This window comes from Anopheles aquasalis, chromosome 2 (assembly GCF_943734665.1).
Source record: "Anopheles aquasalis chromosome 2, idAnoAquaMG_Q_19, whole genome shotgun sequence".
In the NCBI taxonomy this organism is placed as follows: domain Eukaryota; kingdom Metazoa; phylum Arthropoda; class Insecta; order Diptera; family Culicidae; genus Anopheles; species Anopheles aquasalis.
Window position 1 is genome coordinate 33827501 of NC_064877.1, and position 20000 is coordinate 33847500.

Here is a 20000-nt window from a genome sequence, read left to right on the forward strand (position 1 = left end):
CCTGCTGGCAGGGGAGGGGGTATGCAGATCGTATTTTGCTGTAACCTTTCGCTGAAAGGTTCAACGCTAACGATGGCGGCGGCGTTGCTGGTAGACAGAAATTAAATTGCGTGACAGTACGGAGCGGCCCACGATTAGCCCCAGTAACATACTTTTACCCCCTTGTACTCCCAGTTGGCCGAGGCGAGCGATTGTTGTACCTTTTCTTCCAAGCAATTGATGATTTAAGTTAGGGTGGACGATGATTTAAAATTTGAATTTAGAACCTCTTGTTAACACAATTACACTTGGAGAAACGAAATAAAATGCTGAATATATCCGATGTTACCCTTCCTTCTGCGGTATGTTCGAACTTGCTTCATCAGCGCAATGTCCACTCAGGCTCCTGGCCGGCCCAAAAACAAAACGCACAGCTTACTACAATGTAGATGAAACACTCCGGTCGTACAGTATCGAGCAGAACAGTAGCAGCAGCCAGGCATCTCTGCTAACGAGACCTCGGGAGTTACTTTATACTGGGGGTGTACGGGAACAGAACGCACACTCACTCTGTCTGTCTCGGCTGTCAACTGTTTCGAGGAGGCTTATTTGTTCCTCTCTAGGGGTTTTTTTTGCTCCTTTTTCTTCCATTCCTGCCCTATCTACGCAGACCATGCTTTAAACGACACTTCTCTCTCTATCGCATCCACATTTATGGTCTTTCCTGGCGCACCACAAATCATTGCACATCGGTTGCTTGGTTCGTTGATTCGCAGATACTGCAGCTGCAGCATTTGCGAGTACCACAATGAAAGAGAAGTACAAAAAAAAGCAAAAATCTCCCGGATCATTGTCTTCCCGGTAGGACCACGGTGCGTATCAATTCGACCATCGATCGGAGGGAGAAGGTGCCGTGTGCCGTGTACCGGCGGTCCAAGATAGGCGTGCATGCAAATCCTAGCGATGAATCTGTCGTCGAAGGGTGCTGTTGGTGGTGCTTTCGCTCTATCCCAGCAACTGGTTACTACTTCCGCCATATCGAAAGGCAAACCGATAACCGATCGTATCCACGGTGAAACCGGTGATGAAGCGGCTAGGACCAGACAAAGTGTTCCTTTTTGAACACAAAGAGGCAAAGGGCGTAACGGTTGCACCGTGGCCAGACCACCAACCATCCATCCATCCCATGCGCCCCATACGAATGCTAAGGTCAAGCAATTAGCTGCCGTCTGTCTCGCTCCTACGCTACTGCTCTTTCTTCACCAATTCAAAACTTCACTTTGCCACTTGTCCTCGGAAGGCTCGGAGGAAGCGTACTGACCAGAACTGGGTCGCGCTAATAACCGAGGGACCAATAAATCAACCCAAAGATACCTCGCCCAGATATGTGTGACTGCCGTCGCTGCCGCTCGATATTCCTCGTGCGCAGTGTCTTCAATCCCATGCTGGTGATAACCGGCGGAGAGCGGAAATGGCTACCAGAGAGAGAGAGAGAGAGAGAGAAGTGGGTTAAGTTAAGGGTTCGTGTGCAGAATTATCCACCCCTCCTCCTCCTCCTGTAAGCTGGCATGCATCCACATCAGCACCACGACGAACCGACCTCCGCGAGCAAACCGAATGTGTAGCAACAACAAATTGGCCAGATCAGCGAACCGGAAGGGCCAAAAGGGTATCTTGGTCGGTGTATCGCTTGGTTGAAGCTCGCTCTGTGGTTGACTGCCTGAATGACTGACTGACTGGCTGCTACTTCTACCGGAAGGTGCAGCCTAGAGGCAGAGAGTGTCATTTGTCGCCACCGCGCCAGGCTGACAGAATGACTGGCGGGCTCTGACGAGTTCTGTAGTGTTTGCCCGTTGCCGTTTTGCCTGTTGACAACATGTTTGTTGGAGTCGTTCGCGTTGTTTTGTTTGGGTTCTTCCCGTGGTTTGCTCTGTTGTCCGCTTGCTTTCGTTCCGTGCAGCGGCGTGCAGGTTGCCGTGTTTGTTGTTTCACGTCACTCCGGCTACACTCCGGCTCAGGGGGTACTTGCCACCGCCGAGTGCCGACCGTGGGATGACGACGGTGGTCGAGGGTTTGCCCTAGAATCGAGCTACAAATTATTTAGACCCCAAGCAGACCTCTCGCGATTCAATCTCCTTGTTCGCCCTCCCTCTCTTGTGGATCTCTCTGCCACTAGTAGCGACCCAAGACGATATTGTATTAGCCTTTAATTGGAGGAAGTTTAGTGCAAATCATCCATACATCGAACGAATAGACCTCGCCGAACCGACCGACCTGGCGGTAGTCAGAGCATCGTGAGATGCAGCAGCAGCTACTCGGTAGAAGGAGGATTACGACGTTCGATCTTCGAGCGGACGGCAGCAGCTCGAGTAGTAGAATGGGTTGGTAATTAAGAGTGAAGCTCTCTGCTCTCTGCTCTCTGCTCTGCCCTGTCCAACCACTGCTCAATGAGCCTACAATCGCGATAAAGACGCGGATGGGGCCGGAGGGTTGGCTTTGTGATGGGCCAACACAACACAGCAGTTGCAGTCGCAACAACAACAACGAGAAGCTGTCCAAAGCCACCCAGTAGCCAATCAACGATTGCGCTTGCAGTGTGCGCGCCGAAGCCCACGATCCATCGATCGGATCGAGTGCACCCAGAACAAGGTGTGACTGGCGGGCCATGGAGCTGCTGCCATAGAGGATCGCTCACCCTAAAAACTTAACCACAACCCCCCTCACAAACGTTTGTAGCCGTGTTCCTGTGGCACTGCACCTCGAATTGACATTCGTGGATTGCTGTGCAGATGCTGTGGGTGTGCAAACGTAATGGAGTGGAATGGATTGCCGGTAAACGGTAGCAATCCGTTTACTGGTTAAGTGGAGTGCAGCAGTCTGTCGGATGAACAGGAACGGCGAGATACGGCAGCGAGGCGCTGATCCTACCTAGTAGATCGTCACGCTTCTATTAGCGCAATTCGTGTTGTAGAAGAGCGAGCAATTTTCATTTCAAACAGAAAGAAAACCACTTGTGCATTCTAGAACCAGCACGATGCACGAATGACGCACGGACGCGCACGGATTGCCATTTTATCACGACCGGCCATTGGTGGGTTCGGGGGAGCGAAAGATGGGGCCAGCGCATAAATCACTCGACGAACCGAGAACTATCCGAGGATCGGTCGGTCGGTCGGTTGGTTGGTGGTCGTTCACGCGGCAGTACGCGCCATTATTCACACCATTAGCTTACTAATGGAGCTAATGTTCCGATGATCCCATCCCTCGGTTCGGGTGGCACAGTTTCGCAACACAAGTCGCCCGGGTTCACGTTCACCGGGTGCACCAGCGACGATCGGTGACGGTTTGACACATGGACATGACTTCGGACTGTAGGAATTTATGCATCTCAACCGGCGGACGGAGTGTTGTAGTGGGTAGGCGCTGTGGTGGTGGTGCGTGGGACGTTTTGTGTGCGATGATGATGGCTTGTTACCTGTTGTGCGGCTCAACAGTTCCGTGCGCACGTCAGGAATGGGGTAAAGCGTTGTTTCAGTGCTGCTGCTGCAGCTGCTGTTGCACCTCTCTCTGGGAGGTTATTTCCTTTTCGATTTATTTCATTCTGGCATTTCTATTAGCGAGCGACGTGTATTGACAGGAAGTGGAGGGGAAAAGGACACTTTTCGTTATTTACGTCGCATGAAAGTCTCCATGTTACTAGCGATCTTACGTGCTAGCTAATTTTAAGAAAGTCTTCGTTCCAGCCACCCCTGGGACGCCAAAAAGGGGTCGTTAGCCCTTTGCGGAATGTTGCGCCGTCCCCCTTTTTATAACGATCTACGTCACGTACGTAGGTGGATGGTGAATGATGGCAGATATTAATTGCAAGCATGTCGGTGAGGTCCGTGGGGATGCATAATGGGTGGAGGAGAGGGGGGAAACAAAGCAACATGTATCCACAGCATCCTACGGAAACACTAATCCTGTGGGGGAGGAACTAGAAGTATGAAATTCCATTCTGCAGATTGATCGTTTACAAGTCTCGTCCGGGCAAGTCTCGAGCGGCCAATTATGCTCGCAATGTGTTGCCATAGACAGCAGCATGAAATAAGAGTATGGAAAGCGAGTGTAATGTAGGCAGAAAACCTGGATGACAGTTTGGTGCTTCATCATCAGCATGAAACTTGGTGATCGTTAGATGATCATTAGATCGCCAGGGGGAAAAAGCTCACAAAAGAGTCGACCACAGAATGTGAAATCACAAACGAGCCGTATATTTGTGATTTCACATTCTGTGGTCGACTCTTTTGTGAGCTTTTTCCGTCCTTATATATGTTAAAAAAAAAAGAATGTGAAATCAGCATTTCCTATTTCCTACAGATATTAATACAGAATCACTTGAATGTAAAGAGGATGCAAAGCCCTCTGCCCCAAAAAGGGAATCCTGCTGGTTCGAAAGCGCTATGCTGCACACAACCACCGAGTTGCCTCGCTCCCAATGGAGGAGGAGCCCAGCTTACCCTTGATCAGCCAGAACAGCCAGGAGAGAGAGAGAGTAAGAGAGTGAAATCTGTTTGGGAAAATCTCCCCCCGGGCGAACCCAGACACCCACTCCATACCAGCAACCCCCCCCCCCCCTCTCCCTCTTCCCTCATTGGACACAAAATCGCCGACACCGATTTTCAAAATGCAGCTCGAGCGCGAAATGGGCCAGCGGGGGAAAAAAAAAGAAAGAAAATGCTAAATCGCTTACCATTATTTATTTGTTTATCTATCCGCTGCGTCGGATTTAACGTTTCTCGCTCGCGCGCGCGCGCCCGCGTTCAGGGGAATGAATTTCGATTTTTCCTTTCGGAGGAAAAGTGTTCCGCTGCCATGGATTCGGGGGGGGGGGGGGGGGGGGGGGGCTTTGCTCCAGAGCTCAAGTGCAAAACGTGTTCCCGCGTGCGCCAACCGGTGTCCGATGGCAACGTGATGATTATGTTTGAAGAGGTGTCACTCTGCTCATTCCATCCAGCTAGCCAGCGAGCCAGCGGGCGAGCCAGGCCAGTGGCCAGCCGCATGTCCTATCCCTCTCTATTCTTCCATTACAAGGGGGGGAGGAGATGGATCTCATAACAATCTCGTACAAGCCGTCATCAGCAACGAGAGGGACGTCGACTGGACTGGCCTGGACTCGGCGGAGAGAGAGAGAGATTGAATGAAGATTTGGCGGAATGGTGGAAGGCAATGAAGACACACAAAAAGGTGGCCAATGTCTCGGCCGCCCGGGATCGGTCCACATCCTCCTTCCCCCATTCTTTTCTCCTCCCTTCGTTCTCCTTTTACTTTTCTAACATCTCACCAAAGATTGAGCTCGAGAGTGAGTCCGGGGAAACTTCGCCGATCGCCACATCGCGCAAAAAAAAACGGAACACGGAAAGCAGACAGCCAGCACCGTGTGGCCGTGGTATCGGCGATGAGATCGGGCTGTTTCATTGAATCTTAAACAAGAGCACCACCAACACCCCCCCTGCAAATGCAACGATCGTTGAATGGTGTGGATGCACTGTGGTGGACAGACATAACATGGGTGAAAATTATGATGTTTGCATACATTTTCGCTTTGCTCACGCGTCCATTCCCATTCGACTCTGTCTCCGCTGAAAGTCTATCTAAACATTACCATCGTACCATTACAGTTGACAGCCGGAAGAGGAGGAGGATCGAGAGCAAGTTGGGCAGTTGCGGGATCACTTGACAGCATCACCGCAGCGCCAGTCCATTCACTACCAAGTCATTCACAGTCATCTTGCACTTGCTGTGTTTTCTGACCGCTGATGCTCACCATCCGCTAATCAACGTACGCGCATTCCCTGTGGTTGTGCACTTTTCATTCAGCACTATCGGCTAACCACGGTGATGCACTGGTCTGTTTGTCTGCGGAGGTGAAGGGGCATCATCGTCCACGAACGATCTTCAGTTCGCAAGTGACAGTTGCAGCAGCGGAACGAAGCCAGCACCACTCTTCTGGTGCGGTTGGTGAAGTGAATTGAAATATATTATCAAGCGGGATGTCTCATACATCACCTGAAGGAGCTGACTACCTGGCGGATTTATGCGACACGGCGACTTCCTATCTGCAGCGCTCTCGGTGATCGTTCATCATTAAATAGACACAGGAATAATTTATTCAAACTGACCAGGAAATGTTGACTATCTACCCCGATATGCAAATGATAAGGCATACTTTATGTTCTCAAACTTTTCATTCGTTCTAAAATCACCTTCGTCATTTACCAAGATTGAACCAAATTCACATCAACATCTATCCAACATAAAGGTCGCGCACACTGCTAATTAATAGCAGCAGCGTTCTAAATAAAGCGACATCATTAAGTGATCCTTCGCGTTCAAAGAATTTACCATTAAATTGCAGCTAAAAGAACTAAAAAAGGAGGGTAACCAATTCACTTATCAGAACGATCGCCATTTTCTGTTCCATCGAATGTTAACCGGTTGCGGTTGCGGTGCGGGGGAAGGTCAGCATAAAATACTGCTTCTCCTTCTACGACAGATCGCTACAGATCGAACTCTCTGCTCTGCTGTACCGACCATTAGTTACTGGTTAAGATCGTGAACGTTCGCGTGTGCGTTTTTGTTTCTAGGACCATTGGCTCCTCTATCGGGCCAGCATCATCATCATCATCATCCTCATCAGTCCCCCCGATTGCCATATGTGCGAAGCAGCGGTCGGGCACACTAATAAGCATCCACAGCGCCGCGACGGAATCGCAATGATATCTAACGATCTGTGTGTTGTTCGATTGGATTTCGCTTCATGGTTTGATTTGATCTTGCTCCGAGAGCGTCGCTCTGCTGCAGCAGGTCGTTTTGTGGTCGTGGCTTACGGGTGGCTAAAGCCACCACTGGTATTAGGTCTATTCGTTGTCGATTGCACTGCAATCCGTGCCGGGGAGGGGGTCGGTGCCAAGGTTGTTTCGTTTGGATTTAATTACTCGGGTGCTAAATGGAAGTTGGCCTCTCGGGACCTCTCTCTCTCTCGCGAGTGAGTCTTGACCTTTAATCGCTGTTTTTATTTATTAAATCAGAATACTGCCAGAGCAAGAGCGTTTATTGCGCGCGCGCGCCCGCGCGATCGATCGCGATCTACTGAGAGGATCGTTTCGTCGCTTGCTTTAAGATTTGATTCAAAGTTTAACGATGCACCCTTAAACCAATGCTTAGTGTGTTGAACAGCTCTACTCAAATGGAATCGATCATTTATATGCGTTTTTCTTTTTTTTTCTTTTTTTGAACGCTGCACAAGGAACAGATGTTTATTGACGTTTGTTGACCGATCACCTGGATCACCGAAGATCATCAGCTGGCATTGAACAACGGACCGACCGACCAATCGACGGACCACGATGTGCAAATGTTTCCCTAACCTTGGCTATATTTTGTTTTAACCTGCTCAGCACATCCTGGGGGCGGAAGTTTGCGGGTTTGTGATTGTGCAATCAGCAGTTGTGAGCAGGGAGTCCACAAACACGATCGATCGACCGACCAGCCGACCGGATTCCACACCTTTGGGGGTTAATATTTAATTTAGCACTTCCCGGCGGGACTCTCAGCGGGTGGGGAACCCCCGGTCGTCGGTGAGTCGATCATGCCGAACCCGCCGCCTTCTCCACACCGTTGACCACCAACCGGTGCAGTGGTGCACCACTGGTTTCGCATCCACAAACGGCTCGGGGATCATCAATCGCTGCATCAGGTGGATGGAGATACGATCGCAGACGCAACACAGTGAAGAACAGCAAAGCTCTGTCTGTCTTTTGCGTCTCGGGCGGTGAACGGGCGATTAAATAAACACGAGCGGGGCGCGGAAGGCTCTCCCTTGCCGTCCCAGAGCTGTACGTCACCACGCGTTGCACCAGTGACACATGCGCTAGCTCGTGCAGCACTCCTGCTCCCCCGGGTGGCAGGACAGATTGCTGAGGGCTAATCTGTCGACAATTTACCAGCGCTCGCGCGCGCGCCCTCGTAGTGTGGCCGCGCCGGTTGTTTGTATGCTTCTCGAGATGGACCCCGGTGCGCCCGACGGAGGACGACACGGCAAGGGGAATGATGTTAGTAGTGTAGTGCCTCCTCCTACTCCTCCACTTCTGGTTTGATTTAAAAGTAGCAAAAAGCATGACGTGCAGGAATTCCAAGAACGCTACCAGGCGATATCGCACTCGAATCGAATCGCACAGGCAGTCATTGTTTGCACGATGTGTCGCGATCTTTGCGATTCGTGATCATCCAGTGTTACGACACACTGAAAAAATGGGGAACGGGGGAAGGGAGGGACCCAACCCATTAAGTCAGCCGGAAAAGGTGCATCGGTATCGAATCGAGATCGTAGTTGTTGTTTTTTCCCCCATGGTTTTCCATTTTTCGTTCCCTTAATATTCGCCGATGATGCAAATGAGCTTAAATTGGGAATTCCGTTGATTCTCGTTGGAATGTTTGATTTTTGTTGTTGTTGTAGATTTGTCTGATTGCCAACACATGTTAGTAGAGGAGCGATCGAAGATGATTAACACGCGGATTGCTTTAGGGTCACCGTATTAACATACATGTTAAACCGGATGCCTAACAAGTGAATTAACATAAAACCATTAATAGAATTGAAGAACACATTTCACCCGTGCTGATGTCACCAGCGATTGCAGGAGCATAACAAACCTCCCAAAAAAAACACACATTCGGGCACACCCATTGTGGATTAGGAATCATTTTACACCCAATTAGGCGTGGAAATTAAATTCAATTAATCGCTCGGGCTAATGGAACACACCATTTATTATACGTCTCGTTTGAACGCCGCGCCGAAGAAGACGAGCTAAATGACGTTGTTGACACCAAAGCTAATGTAAGATGGTTACACGTTAGTGCACGGTGATGGCTGGCGCTAGCCGGGCAGCCAAATTCCCACAGCACTACTGCTGGCACAGCGAGATCGCGGATGATCGCGAATTCTTCGCGCCCTAGTAAAGCAGAGCGATGATGGAAGATAATGGTGCTCTCTTCGCCCCATTTCTTGCTCTCCAGTTTTTGGCAGTCTGTCCAATCGTCCGTTCGTCCGTCCGGCGGCAACGTTCACAATAAATCTTTTCACCAACGTGACGACCATGCTTTCACACACGCGCGCCCGCGCGCTGTTTGCGGATTATGGTGGTGGCCGGCCGATTCGTCTTGCAGATCCGCACCGCACACTTTTCTAGCTCGGTAACTTTTCTTCGCCTCTATTTTGGCGTCCTTTTCCGCCAAATTTGAGATTATCTCGGCTTAACGATCAACAACGAGGACGTGAAAACCATGCACCAACGGCGAGTCGGCACCTTCAGTAGGCAACAACAATTGCGGTTAGTATAAAATAGACAAAATTAGACACAGATCGGAATGGACGGGAGGAACGGAAGGAGGGTTTAACGGTGACCTTCTGCGAGAGACCATTATAACACAATCACACCGCCGCTGGGTAAACGTTCTCGAACCTCATGTTAGAACCCTGAGGCCAAACCGTTTTAGATCTAGCATGACCCAAAGGTTGTTTGTTGTGTGGTGCGTTCGTTCCCGTGCCTCCCCGAGATTGGCACATAAAGCTATCACATGCGAAGTGGAGCTTAGAACGTTACAAAAGCTCGTTAGAAGTGAACCGCATCGTCAGTATCGGGCAACTAGCGAAGGTTGAAATCAATTCGACAAAATCCCCGAAACCTAAACTAAATGGTACATTAAAGATTTCGCTCTGTCCTCTCGCCAGCCTGTTTGGTTGAATAGAGCGCGAAATGATGATGACGACGATGGTGATGATGATGCCGGTTAGAGCGAAAGCAATCAAAAACGGAAAACGAAGCGTGTTTCAATGATTGAAAATGTAAATGCTCAATCTAACTCTTGTATCGTAAAACAAGATTACCAAATGAAAAAAAAAACACAGTTTGAATGACTTAACTTATGTTTGTTTATGTTGCGTTAAGAGAATAGCATCTATCATAAATTACTTTCACGATGCCATAAACAAAAATTAACAATGAGTCGTCTTAATCCTCTTTTGGGAACCATTTAGCAGGATTCGGTTGATTTTGCTGCCAAGCTGATGGGGGGGGGGGGGGGGGGGGAAGTCAGCGATTGGAATTCTATTAGCACAACATTCCTGCAAACACAATTTCACCCGCTTAGCTCCGGGGGCCCACCCCGTTGGGCAGAACGGCGACGCCTCGCAGCCGATCTCGACAACCGCTACCACGCCATTACCACAATGACCATGTGAAGATCGGCCGGTGGGCGGCCTCTTCTTACATAATCTTATCTCTACGTTACCCTTTGGGGTTTCTACCAGTTTTACCCTTTCCAGCTGCCACGACTGCTTTGTGTTTATCTTCGCGCTTCCCGGCCGGCCCTGCCATTTAAGTAATTAATTTAAGGCTTGTAGGATTAGATTTTAATGGCCGCTTTCCTCTAGCAGCGTGTTTCTACTGTGTCTACTGTCCATTTCACTGGACTATAGACGTTTGGATCCATGCCCCGGGACGGGCATGCTGCTGCTGCTGCTGCTGGCAGGCCTGGTTGATTCCTCTCGTACCATCTCATAGGTCAACGAACTGTTTAACACGCCTGAAAGACAGGATTTCGAGGATATGCGTGTATGAAATGTGCGAACAAGGGCCCAACGATGGGGACTCGACGCAGGGGTCATCGTTAATTCTTCTGCTTTAGAACTTTGACACGATCACGGGGCAGGACGGTGAAATCCAATCCCGCGGTAGACGTCTATGTCAGAGCCGCTTTCACGTCGTAAAGCGGGACCAAAATGGAACTGGAGTTTGGGAAGGGTTCCGCGGTCCATCACCACCATCTTAATCCCGTTGGCGGCATTCCATGTCACTTCTGTTGACAACTGACTGTCAGCAGCGGTCTTATTTTTTTTCGTTTGTTTTTGCAGTTTTTTATACACTCTGTTGGATTGTGGAACTGGTTACGATTGTTTTAGAACATTTCTGGTTGACTGCTCGGTGTGCTTTCTCAACACTATTAGAAGTAGCAACGTCTCCATTATCTGAGGGTTTTTTTTGTGTAATTGTTGGCCAATTGTTCATACGAGCGTGTGTTCGATAAGTGATATGCTTTTCCTCTTATCTTCGTCTTTTGTAGGGGGTTTCCTTATTACTATTATTATTATTATCAAGTGATGTTGAGCGGATGTCGATTCGCAATGCCAGATGAGGTCAAAAACGTTCATTAATGGCTCGAAGCACACGCCGCTTCATCCACTCGTGATCCTTAATTGATATCAAACAAAAAATGAAACGATACTTTCGACATTTATCTGTGCAAGCAAACGCCAATTAGAGTGGATTTCTGCAAGACTGATAACTATAATTTTGCTGCTTTTCCCTATCGTTTTACGCCGTGCGCATCGAAGTTGGATGCGTTGAAGCGAACAGAAGCGATCCCCCGAAACGATCGGTTTGGAAGAGGTAACCCCAAATTGGAAAGATGTTTATCGCCTTATCCGAGATTAAGTGTGTCATGTTACGGGTGAAACTGAGCAGAAAAAATATGACCGAAAATAAATACAAGTTCAAAACGAGAATGAAATAAAAAAAAGGAAAAGATCCTAAATCAATCAACTTGGGCACCACATAACAGTTGAACCTGTCTGGCGACGAATGATTGAGTGGCCGGAGCTGTTGCCGTTTTCGCGAAGAACGCGATATGAATGACAAATCGCACAGCATACAGAAACAACGGCATTTGCAAACCAAACAAAAAAAACTGACACTGATGCATCAAGACCACCCATTTTCTTTCCATTCCCGACCAGATCTTTGCCAGCGGTAAGTGATCATATGCAATATACCGCAAGTCAAATTATCAAACAATGCACCATCCATAGCAGTGTTTGGGATTTGTATGAGAAAAAAAAGATGCGATTACTTCGATCACCTCACGACGGTGAGTGAGGCCAGATCCATCACTCAAGCGACGTTTAGAGCGGTTCCGTGGAAGATCTTCTAGCGATCCTTTTTTTCGGCTTGAAGCAACTTGCAATGATTGCCAGCGATTACTGTAATTGAGCGGCAATTACGGTGATGCGTACCCGTGTCGCAGGATCCGTCGTATGGTTTGGTGGTGAGCAACACATAACGATTGTCTCGTGAGCGACCCATTAGATTGGGGAGCATGTTGGTCGTCGCACTATTAAAGCGAGGGCAAAATTATTCGCTACAGATTTTTTTGTAAGGAAAATTTTATAAAATAAATCCGCCCAATGCCGTCACATAGCCAAGATATACGAATATGTGCAACGTAAAATGTGTCAAATGGATGACTTGAGTTATGTGCTCTTCTTATAAAGTAATATTCAATCCTGTACCATTTGCCTGCTCGTTCGAAGCGTACACACTGTGACCATTCATTGCAAAACCAACATTGTGCTCCGATTCGTACGCGTTTGCCATACATCATTTCAACGCTTCGAAGCGTTATTATTTATTTTTTTTTATTAATCCAGAACGGTAATGCGACGACACTCGAATGACGTTTTTATACTGTAATCAAACCAGCAAATACACGCATCGTGACGAATGGTTCCCTGTTATTGTCTATTGTTTAGTGCGATTTCCATAAGGGAATGCAAATGGCTTGATGAAGCCAGCGAGTGAAGACGAAACAGAAAGCACTCGATACTCAATAGGCGAGATTGCATGATGAACAACATGTGCTGGGGTAAGTAGAATGCACCCCCGGGACAGAGAACAGTGGCGCGAGCTGAACGGAATAGGATATAATATATTATGAACGTGTGCCCTACGCGGGCGGGCAGTTGACAACAGTACATTCCTTTTCTTTGTATTCAGCACAAGGCGCCAGGAAATGGATGAAGAAAAAAGAGAAAAAACAAAGAAAAACTCGAACAGCGCTTCGAGCCAACGAACGAATTGGTAAAGAAATAAAATCGAGTTAACTTAACCGTGAATGGGTTCGTCGCTATCACGGCGATTGAAATCTTTCGTTCCCTTTTTAGACATCGACGCCAATGAATAGCGCGCGCTCTGGAGGTGATGTGTTATTCATCATCGTCATCATCATCATCATCATCATCATTCGCCGCATCGTTATCATATGGCAGAGATCGTTAGAAGTGAATCGAAGGCGAAGCCCCACAAACAAGCCGCTATTTTATGCCTTCAGCACCTACGGTGCGCCCTGGCTGGCTGGATGCGCAGAGAGCAAAACCCAGGAATGACACATTAAATCGAAATCAACGCAAGCTCAGTGATGCTGGCGTGGCGTGGGCACAGCAAGATTCTAGATGCGGCCAATGTATTGTGCCAAACGGCGGCTCATCCCCAGGGAAGAGCGAACAGATAAATATTCCCCGATAATGCCAGAATCCCCATCCTACCACAATACATTGTTGCTAGCATCTTGTTCAGCGGTTATGCTAGGATCATACTGGATTCCTAGCGAGGTTAGAGCCATTCTGTTCGATCACTGCTGCTCGGAAAGCAGACGGTTCTCGGCGAAGCCGCGGATAAAAAGGGGAAAAGGTTAAATGAAATATCATCCGCAGCAGTACTACCTGAGAATCGATCTTTACATTGATTACAACATGACATGGAACGCATGTAAACGGAGGCAACACGCAGGCAGGCAATGTGTCAACGGCTTGATCAATAGCTGCAGGCTGTAGAGCTCTGCAGAATTGTTTTTTTGCAGTAATTCATCCGATGCTCTGAGCATGAAAACGTGATGGGCAACAAACAGGAGAAATCGATGTTAAACAATGTAATGTAATAATTAAAGAGTTGGTAGAGTCTAGATAAATATCAGCTAGGCAACAAATTAAACCGTAAACGGTAACACATTCTGCATGGATTTGCCAGTGAGCCACGTTGCGTGGAAACAATTCAGTTGCTTATCTTCAGCGAACAACGAAACGATTTGCGATGCTGTTCAGATTGTGTGTCGTAATCATTCGGTGACATTTAACCAACGAAAAGGGCACCTCCGTGTGCAACCAGATATGCACAGTAAACGCATCTGCACCTGCCCTGGTCAGCCATAAATGCAAATGCAGCTCAGATTTGACCGGCAAAGAACGCAAGGACAAACAACTTTCACACCTTTTCACGCGTCGTCGTATCCACCCTCAGCGGTTGACCGCAGCCATCAAATCAAGCTCGCATCGCTCAGCTGACCAAGCAAGAAGCGAGCGAACAAAACGGCTGCACACCCCCCGTGGTACCGTTAGGAATGTGTGCAATTATGTGACACCAGGTGCGTTCCGCGAGAATGCATTTTTAATGGCCAATATAATGTGATTGTTGGCTACCCCGTTGTCGGTTGGCAGGAGATCGAGATATCGCCGGATCGCTTCTTTTGGGTCGCCGAACAGCTGCAAGGTGTCCTCTTGGACCTCACCTCATAACACTTCAATTTATAACACCTCGAGTGAAGCGAGGTGCAACACTGCTGAATTCATTTAAATATTTGAACCTCCATTCACCCAAGCCAAACCTGGCACACGTACAGCTGGCGTAGTGCAGTAAAAGGACTTCTTCGCGCATAACAGAATGCTTAACACAGCGTAAAGACGTCGTAAAAATAGGGGCGCAAATGTGCAAGGGATTAAAAGGGTGAAACAGACGATTGGACACACCTTAAGAGGCAAATAACTCAATTTTATCACCTTCCTTAATTGACCTTTACTGCATCGAACGCAAATAATAATGGTAAGTGGCTCGTCGATAATTATCATATTTGGATTGCGCATGTATTGGCGAGAGTTGTCATAAAGCGAACGCTCTTCGCTCGCTTAGCGATGAACCCAAGTGTGATAAGTCCTTAATTAACAACGATCTTGCGTAATGAATACCCACCGGCGTGGATGCCCAAAAGCTGTACGGCGATGTTTGAATATGAATTTCTGGAAGACTGCAATTTAAGCAGCCAAAACGTCTTCATAATCTACACAATACGCAACCACAACAACGGCGTGAGATGCAAGTCACCGTCCATCAATACAACACACGCTGCACACTGCATCGGCGAACGGCGGTCTGTTGACGCAGACCCTAATTTACGTATCGCGCCGTGGCGTGGCGAACATTTCAATATTCACAATAGAGAAACAATTGAGCACCCGCAACCTAATGATCTTGTTGGCGGCCGGTGATGGGTTGCGCTCGCCAGCCAAACCAGAGCCACGATCGACAGCAACAAAAGGGCATACTCATGGTTGGATCTCTGAGAGGAATAAAAAAAACGAGTGCGCACAGACGGGGACTTGTGCGTAAACAACGATGAACGATGGTTTTGGGGTGCGCGATGGGATCGCTCAAGAAGAAGCGAGCGCTTTGTCGCGACACAGAACCCCACTCAGTCACGGGGAGCAATTTGTGGATCAGTCAACCCGGTCGGTCGGTCGGTCGGTCGGTCGGTGGTGCCCGATCTCGGCCGCGTATGCAAAGGTCAAGATTTCGGATTTCGTTCTCGCGACGTACAACTTATGAGCGTACTTCGAGCGCGCCTAAGGTTCAAGTGGATTGAACGTGTGTGATGTGCTCAACCTCAACAACGACAGTCCAACAAATAAGTCGCCGCCAATCGGCAATGGTATTTAGAACGCGGCAAACACCGCAAACAAACACAGGAGCGAGGCGGGGTGAGCGAGAGAGAGAGAGAGAGAGAGGGGCCTACAGTAAGAACCGTCAAGTGGAACGATTCTCGAACAAGATCGCACTCACGATTGATGGCGACAGCGCAGCGCGCGGCCACACGGGAAGATCGATTGCAACGTGTCACGTATCATGTGTGTGGAGGGGGCGGGCGCAGCGCCCAAAAACAACACCAACAACAACAGCAAAAACCAGTGAATAAGAAGACGAAACTGCCAACAAATCATGATATAAAGAGCGTCGTGGAGCAGACCTTTTCGATCGGGGCTCCGGTTCCGAACACTCAAATCCGTCAGTGTCAATTTGGATTTCGGCGCGACGACGGCGGAGAGGGGATTTGTGGTTTACACGATCAATGTGACCTGGAGTCGTCTTTTTGGGGCCATTCTTCAATGAACGAATGAATGAGCATTAAATTCCAGCACCAGGACACCGGCAGAACCACAAATGGTAGTTGATTTTCGGTGCAATTTTGCATCCTTTTATCGATCGATCAAACAGAGATTGGTGGGTGGCCTTTGTGGTGGTGGTGGAACTGACCAGTGCAAAATGTTGAAAGAGAGTCCATTGACCAAAGAGGGAAGTAGAAACGAGTTCCTTTTTTTTGCCGTTACCGTTCGCAGTTTGAATGCACGCGCTGTGCGCGGTGGAAAAGTGATCGGAAACGATCATCACAGCAGGTGATAAGATATCGCGCGGTATCGACGAGAAGATCATTCGCTTACCCCCCGGGTGACTGTGTGTGGATTTCCATTATCGGAATGCGTACGTGTGGCTTGCAGTCGCGGCACAGCTAAAGATTGCATTTTAATCGCGTTTCTCAGCCCCGGATCTTACGGGCCCGAGTAGATGGGTCCGTTGCGGTGCGCTTCTTCTGGTGGTGACGGTATGCAACAGGAGCTAGGACCATAGCCGGCGCCGGAACAGGAGGGGATTGCATTCAATTCAAGAACATAAAATAATAAAATAAACGATAGCACAACTTCCCTATCTCACCGAGATTGGAGTGTGGATGCCATCTCATTACTACGTTCTTGTGCGATCGGATAAACCTCATCGGTGGGGCGACTGTTGAGCGAGAATTGCTTATGTCAAGTGGTTACGATCAACCTTTCTCATGAGATCCACATCGAGCAGGCGGTCCGGGGATAGCAGCAGGATAGAACACAGGATAGAAAGTAATCAACAGGATCTTTTCTGCGAAAGGGCAGAGGAGCAGAGAGAGAGAGAGAGAAAAAGAGAAGCGAGGAAACCCGCACACAGCGTCTAATCTCTCTGCTTGTAATCACAACAGAAACCATGCTCCAGGCGAAATCGATCTTACTTACGTCAAAGTTTGCACAGTTATAGGTCAAACGTATGATAAATGACTTTCTTCGTTTCAATCAACAAACCAGAGAAGCCAACAAACGATAGGAAGAGAGAGGCCGATCGTTAAAAACGAAACACCATTTCTCTTGACCGCTTCCGAATGTGGAAATGCCATTTCTCGCGTCCCATCTCCGCCGAAAATCGGATTCCACGTTCGTAGTCCGCGCGCCCGCTAGTAATAGCTGTGATTAGTGAATCGATTAGCCCACCCCCCCCCCCCCCCCCCCCCCAGGGGGAAGCCAAGAAAGGTCTCTAGGGAGGGGCGGAGGTGGGAATAAATTTGCCATAAAATATATATTGACTCCGATCGTTTAGTGTACAGCAACAAGCAGAAACCTTCAAACCAGCCAGCAAAAATGGTGAAATGGGACTCTACTCTAGGGGCCGCCAAATTAACACATTCTTCTGGTGGCGTGACCTGCCCCCGGGTTTCGCCACGGCAGAGGAGAGTAGGGGCGAGCTCTCGCTGACGCTTCCCTCAGGACACTCTAATAGGCATGTTTTTTTTTTCGCGATGAACGAGAAACAATAAATCATTACAATTACCCTCTCCCCCGGCCAAGGGGGTGCGCGCGCGAGAATACACCAAAATACGCGTCGCCGGCATTTGGATTCGAATTCGATGCGCGCGCAGAGAACACGTTCCCTTCGCCAGAAAACGACAACAACAACAAAAAAACGGCCAAACCGGAAAGCCCGAAAGATCGCTAGGTTATACGAGACACCAATGCTGGTGGTGGTGGTTTCCGAGGACCAAGACCAAGGGGGTGGAGGAGCATATCAAATGATCTTCGCCAAATCCCGAGCCATTTTTGACAGCGATAAATGGTTTCATGTTTCGTGCGAGCCCAGGACGACGATCATAAAGCCACCTGAGCAAAACCGACAGAGGGAAACAGACGACGAGAAGAAGTTGAACAAATTTTTATGCTACAAACAAGCTGTACACAGCATAGGCGATCCCCGAGATCGAGGAACATAGTACCGCGTGTGATTGTCTAACCGGCTGGCAACCGTTTGCCCTTTTCTCGGCGAGTCCCTTGGGCATAGAGGGTGCGAGCAGGAGAGTTACAAGCGTTCCCTTGTCACCTGCATACCATTTGTCGAAGATCGATCGATGAGGATCGTCGTCGATCGTCTATAGGGTTGACGCGCTCAAGGGTCAACATTGCGGTTGTGTCCAAGGAATGTATCTGTAAAGTCTGGACAATCTCGCCGTTTGTTGAAACCGAAAATTGGGAATCATTTTGTCGAGTCCAAACTCAACAAGAAGGAAAAAATCGAAGCCAAAATCAAAGTCCATCGATGCCCTCCAAGGACCGCGGGCAACAAGAATGTGTAGTGGTTCGTGTTTTTTTTTTTGTAAGGGTTCCCGAGATGTACGCACAATGAGCGCGATTGTCTTAGCAGGAAGCAGGAGACACATCCACACAAGGGCGGATGATGGCACGCATCTCATCTCATCGCCAAAAAAAGATCGTTTGTCGGTACGCAGAGTTCGTGAACAGCGACATGAGGAGAAGAGACGGTCACCGGGACTTGTTTTGCTTGTCGACCGGTCCGGCGACAAAAACAAATGTCCACGACTGGCCCCCGAGGTCCATGAATTATGCATAAACATGGTCCAGTGGAATGGGGAATGGGGAGCGAGAACGCGAGCGACCGAGAACCAATTTTGGAACCACACAAAACGACGAAAATTCGCCTTTTTATCACGCCGCGAAACATCGGACCACATAAAAGGCCACGAACCTGCTATGCTGCCACCAAAAAGGGGATGGAGGGGTGTAGTGCAGACTGTCTGGCCGTATTTCAAGTGACAATCTTAATTTGCTCCAGCACCAGGTCGTTTTTTTTTTCATTCAAAGAACAACCTGGAGCTCTACTGGCGATCGAGCGGCGGTTTCATGCGTCGGTGGCGCATGCCGCGTGTGGAACGAATGGAGAGCGAAAGTGTGCGTCGTGGCCCCCTTTTTTCTTTGGTGGTAAATGGCGGGAAATGGCAAAACTCCACTTTGTTTGCACACCAACAAAACTGCGGGGCAAAAGTGCACCTTTGTTCTGCACTGGAAAGGGAAGGGATCATATACCACGAAGTTGGAAGGCCCCCGGGGGGGACGTTCAGTCTTTGGCCAAATTAAGTTGTTGAAGCGGTTTCTTCCGGCGGGCGCACTCACTTTCGTCGTTCGACACCGTGGCTTGGGGAAGGGGATGCAATTTATCCCAATTCATCCAACGGACTGCTGTTGATGCGCGCTCGCTCTGATGCACAGGCTAGCCAGCCGGCCTTTCTTTCTCGAGTCTGCGATCGGGAATCAGGATGGTGATCCGCCGCCAACACAATAGCAGCCAACACTCATCTCATCTTAGCTGCACCCTAGATACATAATTGGGTTCGCAAATGCCCTACCCTCCCCCTCTGCTTCTCTCTCTGCACACCCCGAAGCCAATCAAGACACTCTGACGCCACGTGGAAAACTTTCCGCTCGAACTAGCGCGCGCCTCAACGCAGCGATCGTTGTTGTTGAGCTTGGATCATGTCGCGTTGTAACGCCTGGAAGTGAGTGGCCCCCCGGGCGGGGAGAGGCAGTGGGAGGAGTGAAATAGCGCGGGAAATTCAAACCAATTTTCCGCCCCCTCCAGACAGGTCAGACACGATGGCACTTGGAGTTACTGGAGAATGGAGTGAAGCGAGTAAATGCCGGGGTAAAGCGCCCCGCAGCAGCAGACAGTCACAACCAACAACATAATGGTGGGACCGAGGAGGAATTGTTGGCGTAGACCTGAATGCTACAGATCTGAGTGTCTGTGTTGGTGGGTGGCAGAAAAAGAGTTTGTTTTTACTTTTCATGCTCTTTCACGATTTTAGTTGGTTTTCCCTTCCAAAAAGGCTGATGGGGGTGCTTGTCTGTGCTTGCCAAAAGAGGTAGAAAATTTCACTCTTTTACCCCA

General features: G+C 48.9%; 1 protein-coding gene across 11 annotated transcripts in view; it reads right to left on the minus strand.

The window, feature by feature from the left end:
- Positions 1 to 20000, minus strand: part of LOC126573058 (CCR4-NOT transcription complex subunit 6-like) — a 105928-nt gene that overhangs the window by 7351 nt on the left and 78577 nt on the right. Inside the window, exons 1-2 of one of the 11 annotated variants that reach the window (XM_050232857.1) lie at positions 329 to 372; positions 159 to 200 (exon numbers count right to left, since the gene is read on the minus strand). The exons of 9 other annotated variants lie outside the window; for them this stretch is intronic. In XM_050232857.1, coding sequence (XP_050088814.1) covers positions 159 to 200; positions 329 to 362 — 76 coding nt within the window. In that variant the 5' untranslated portion in view covers positions 363 to 372. Of the gene's footprint in view, positions 1 to 158; positions 201 to 328; positions 373 to 20000 lie in introns of those variants that run through there. One more of the 11 variants, XM_050232858.1, reaches the window with a different exon arrangement.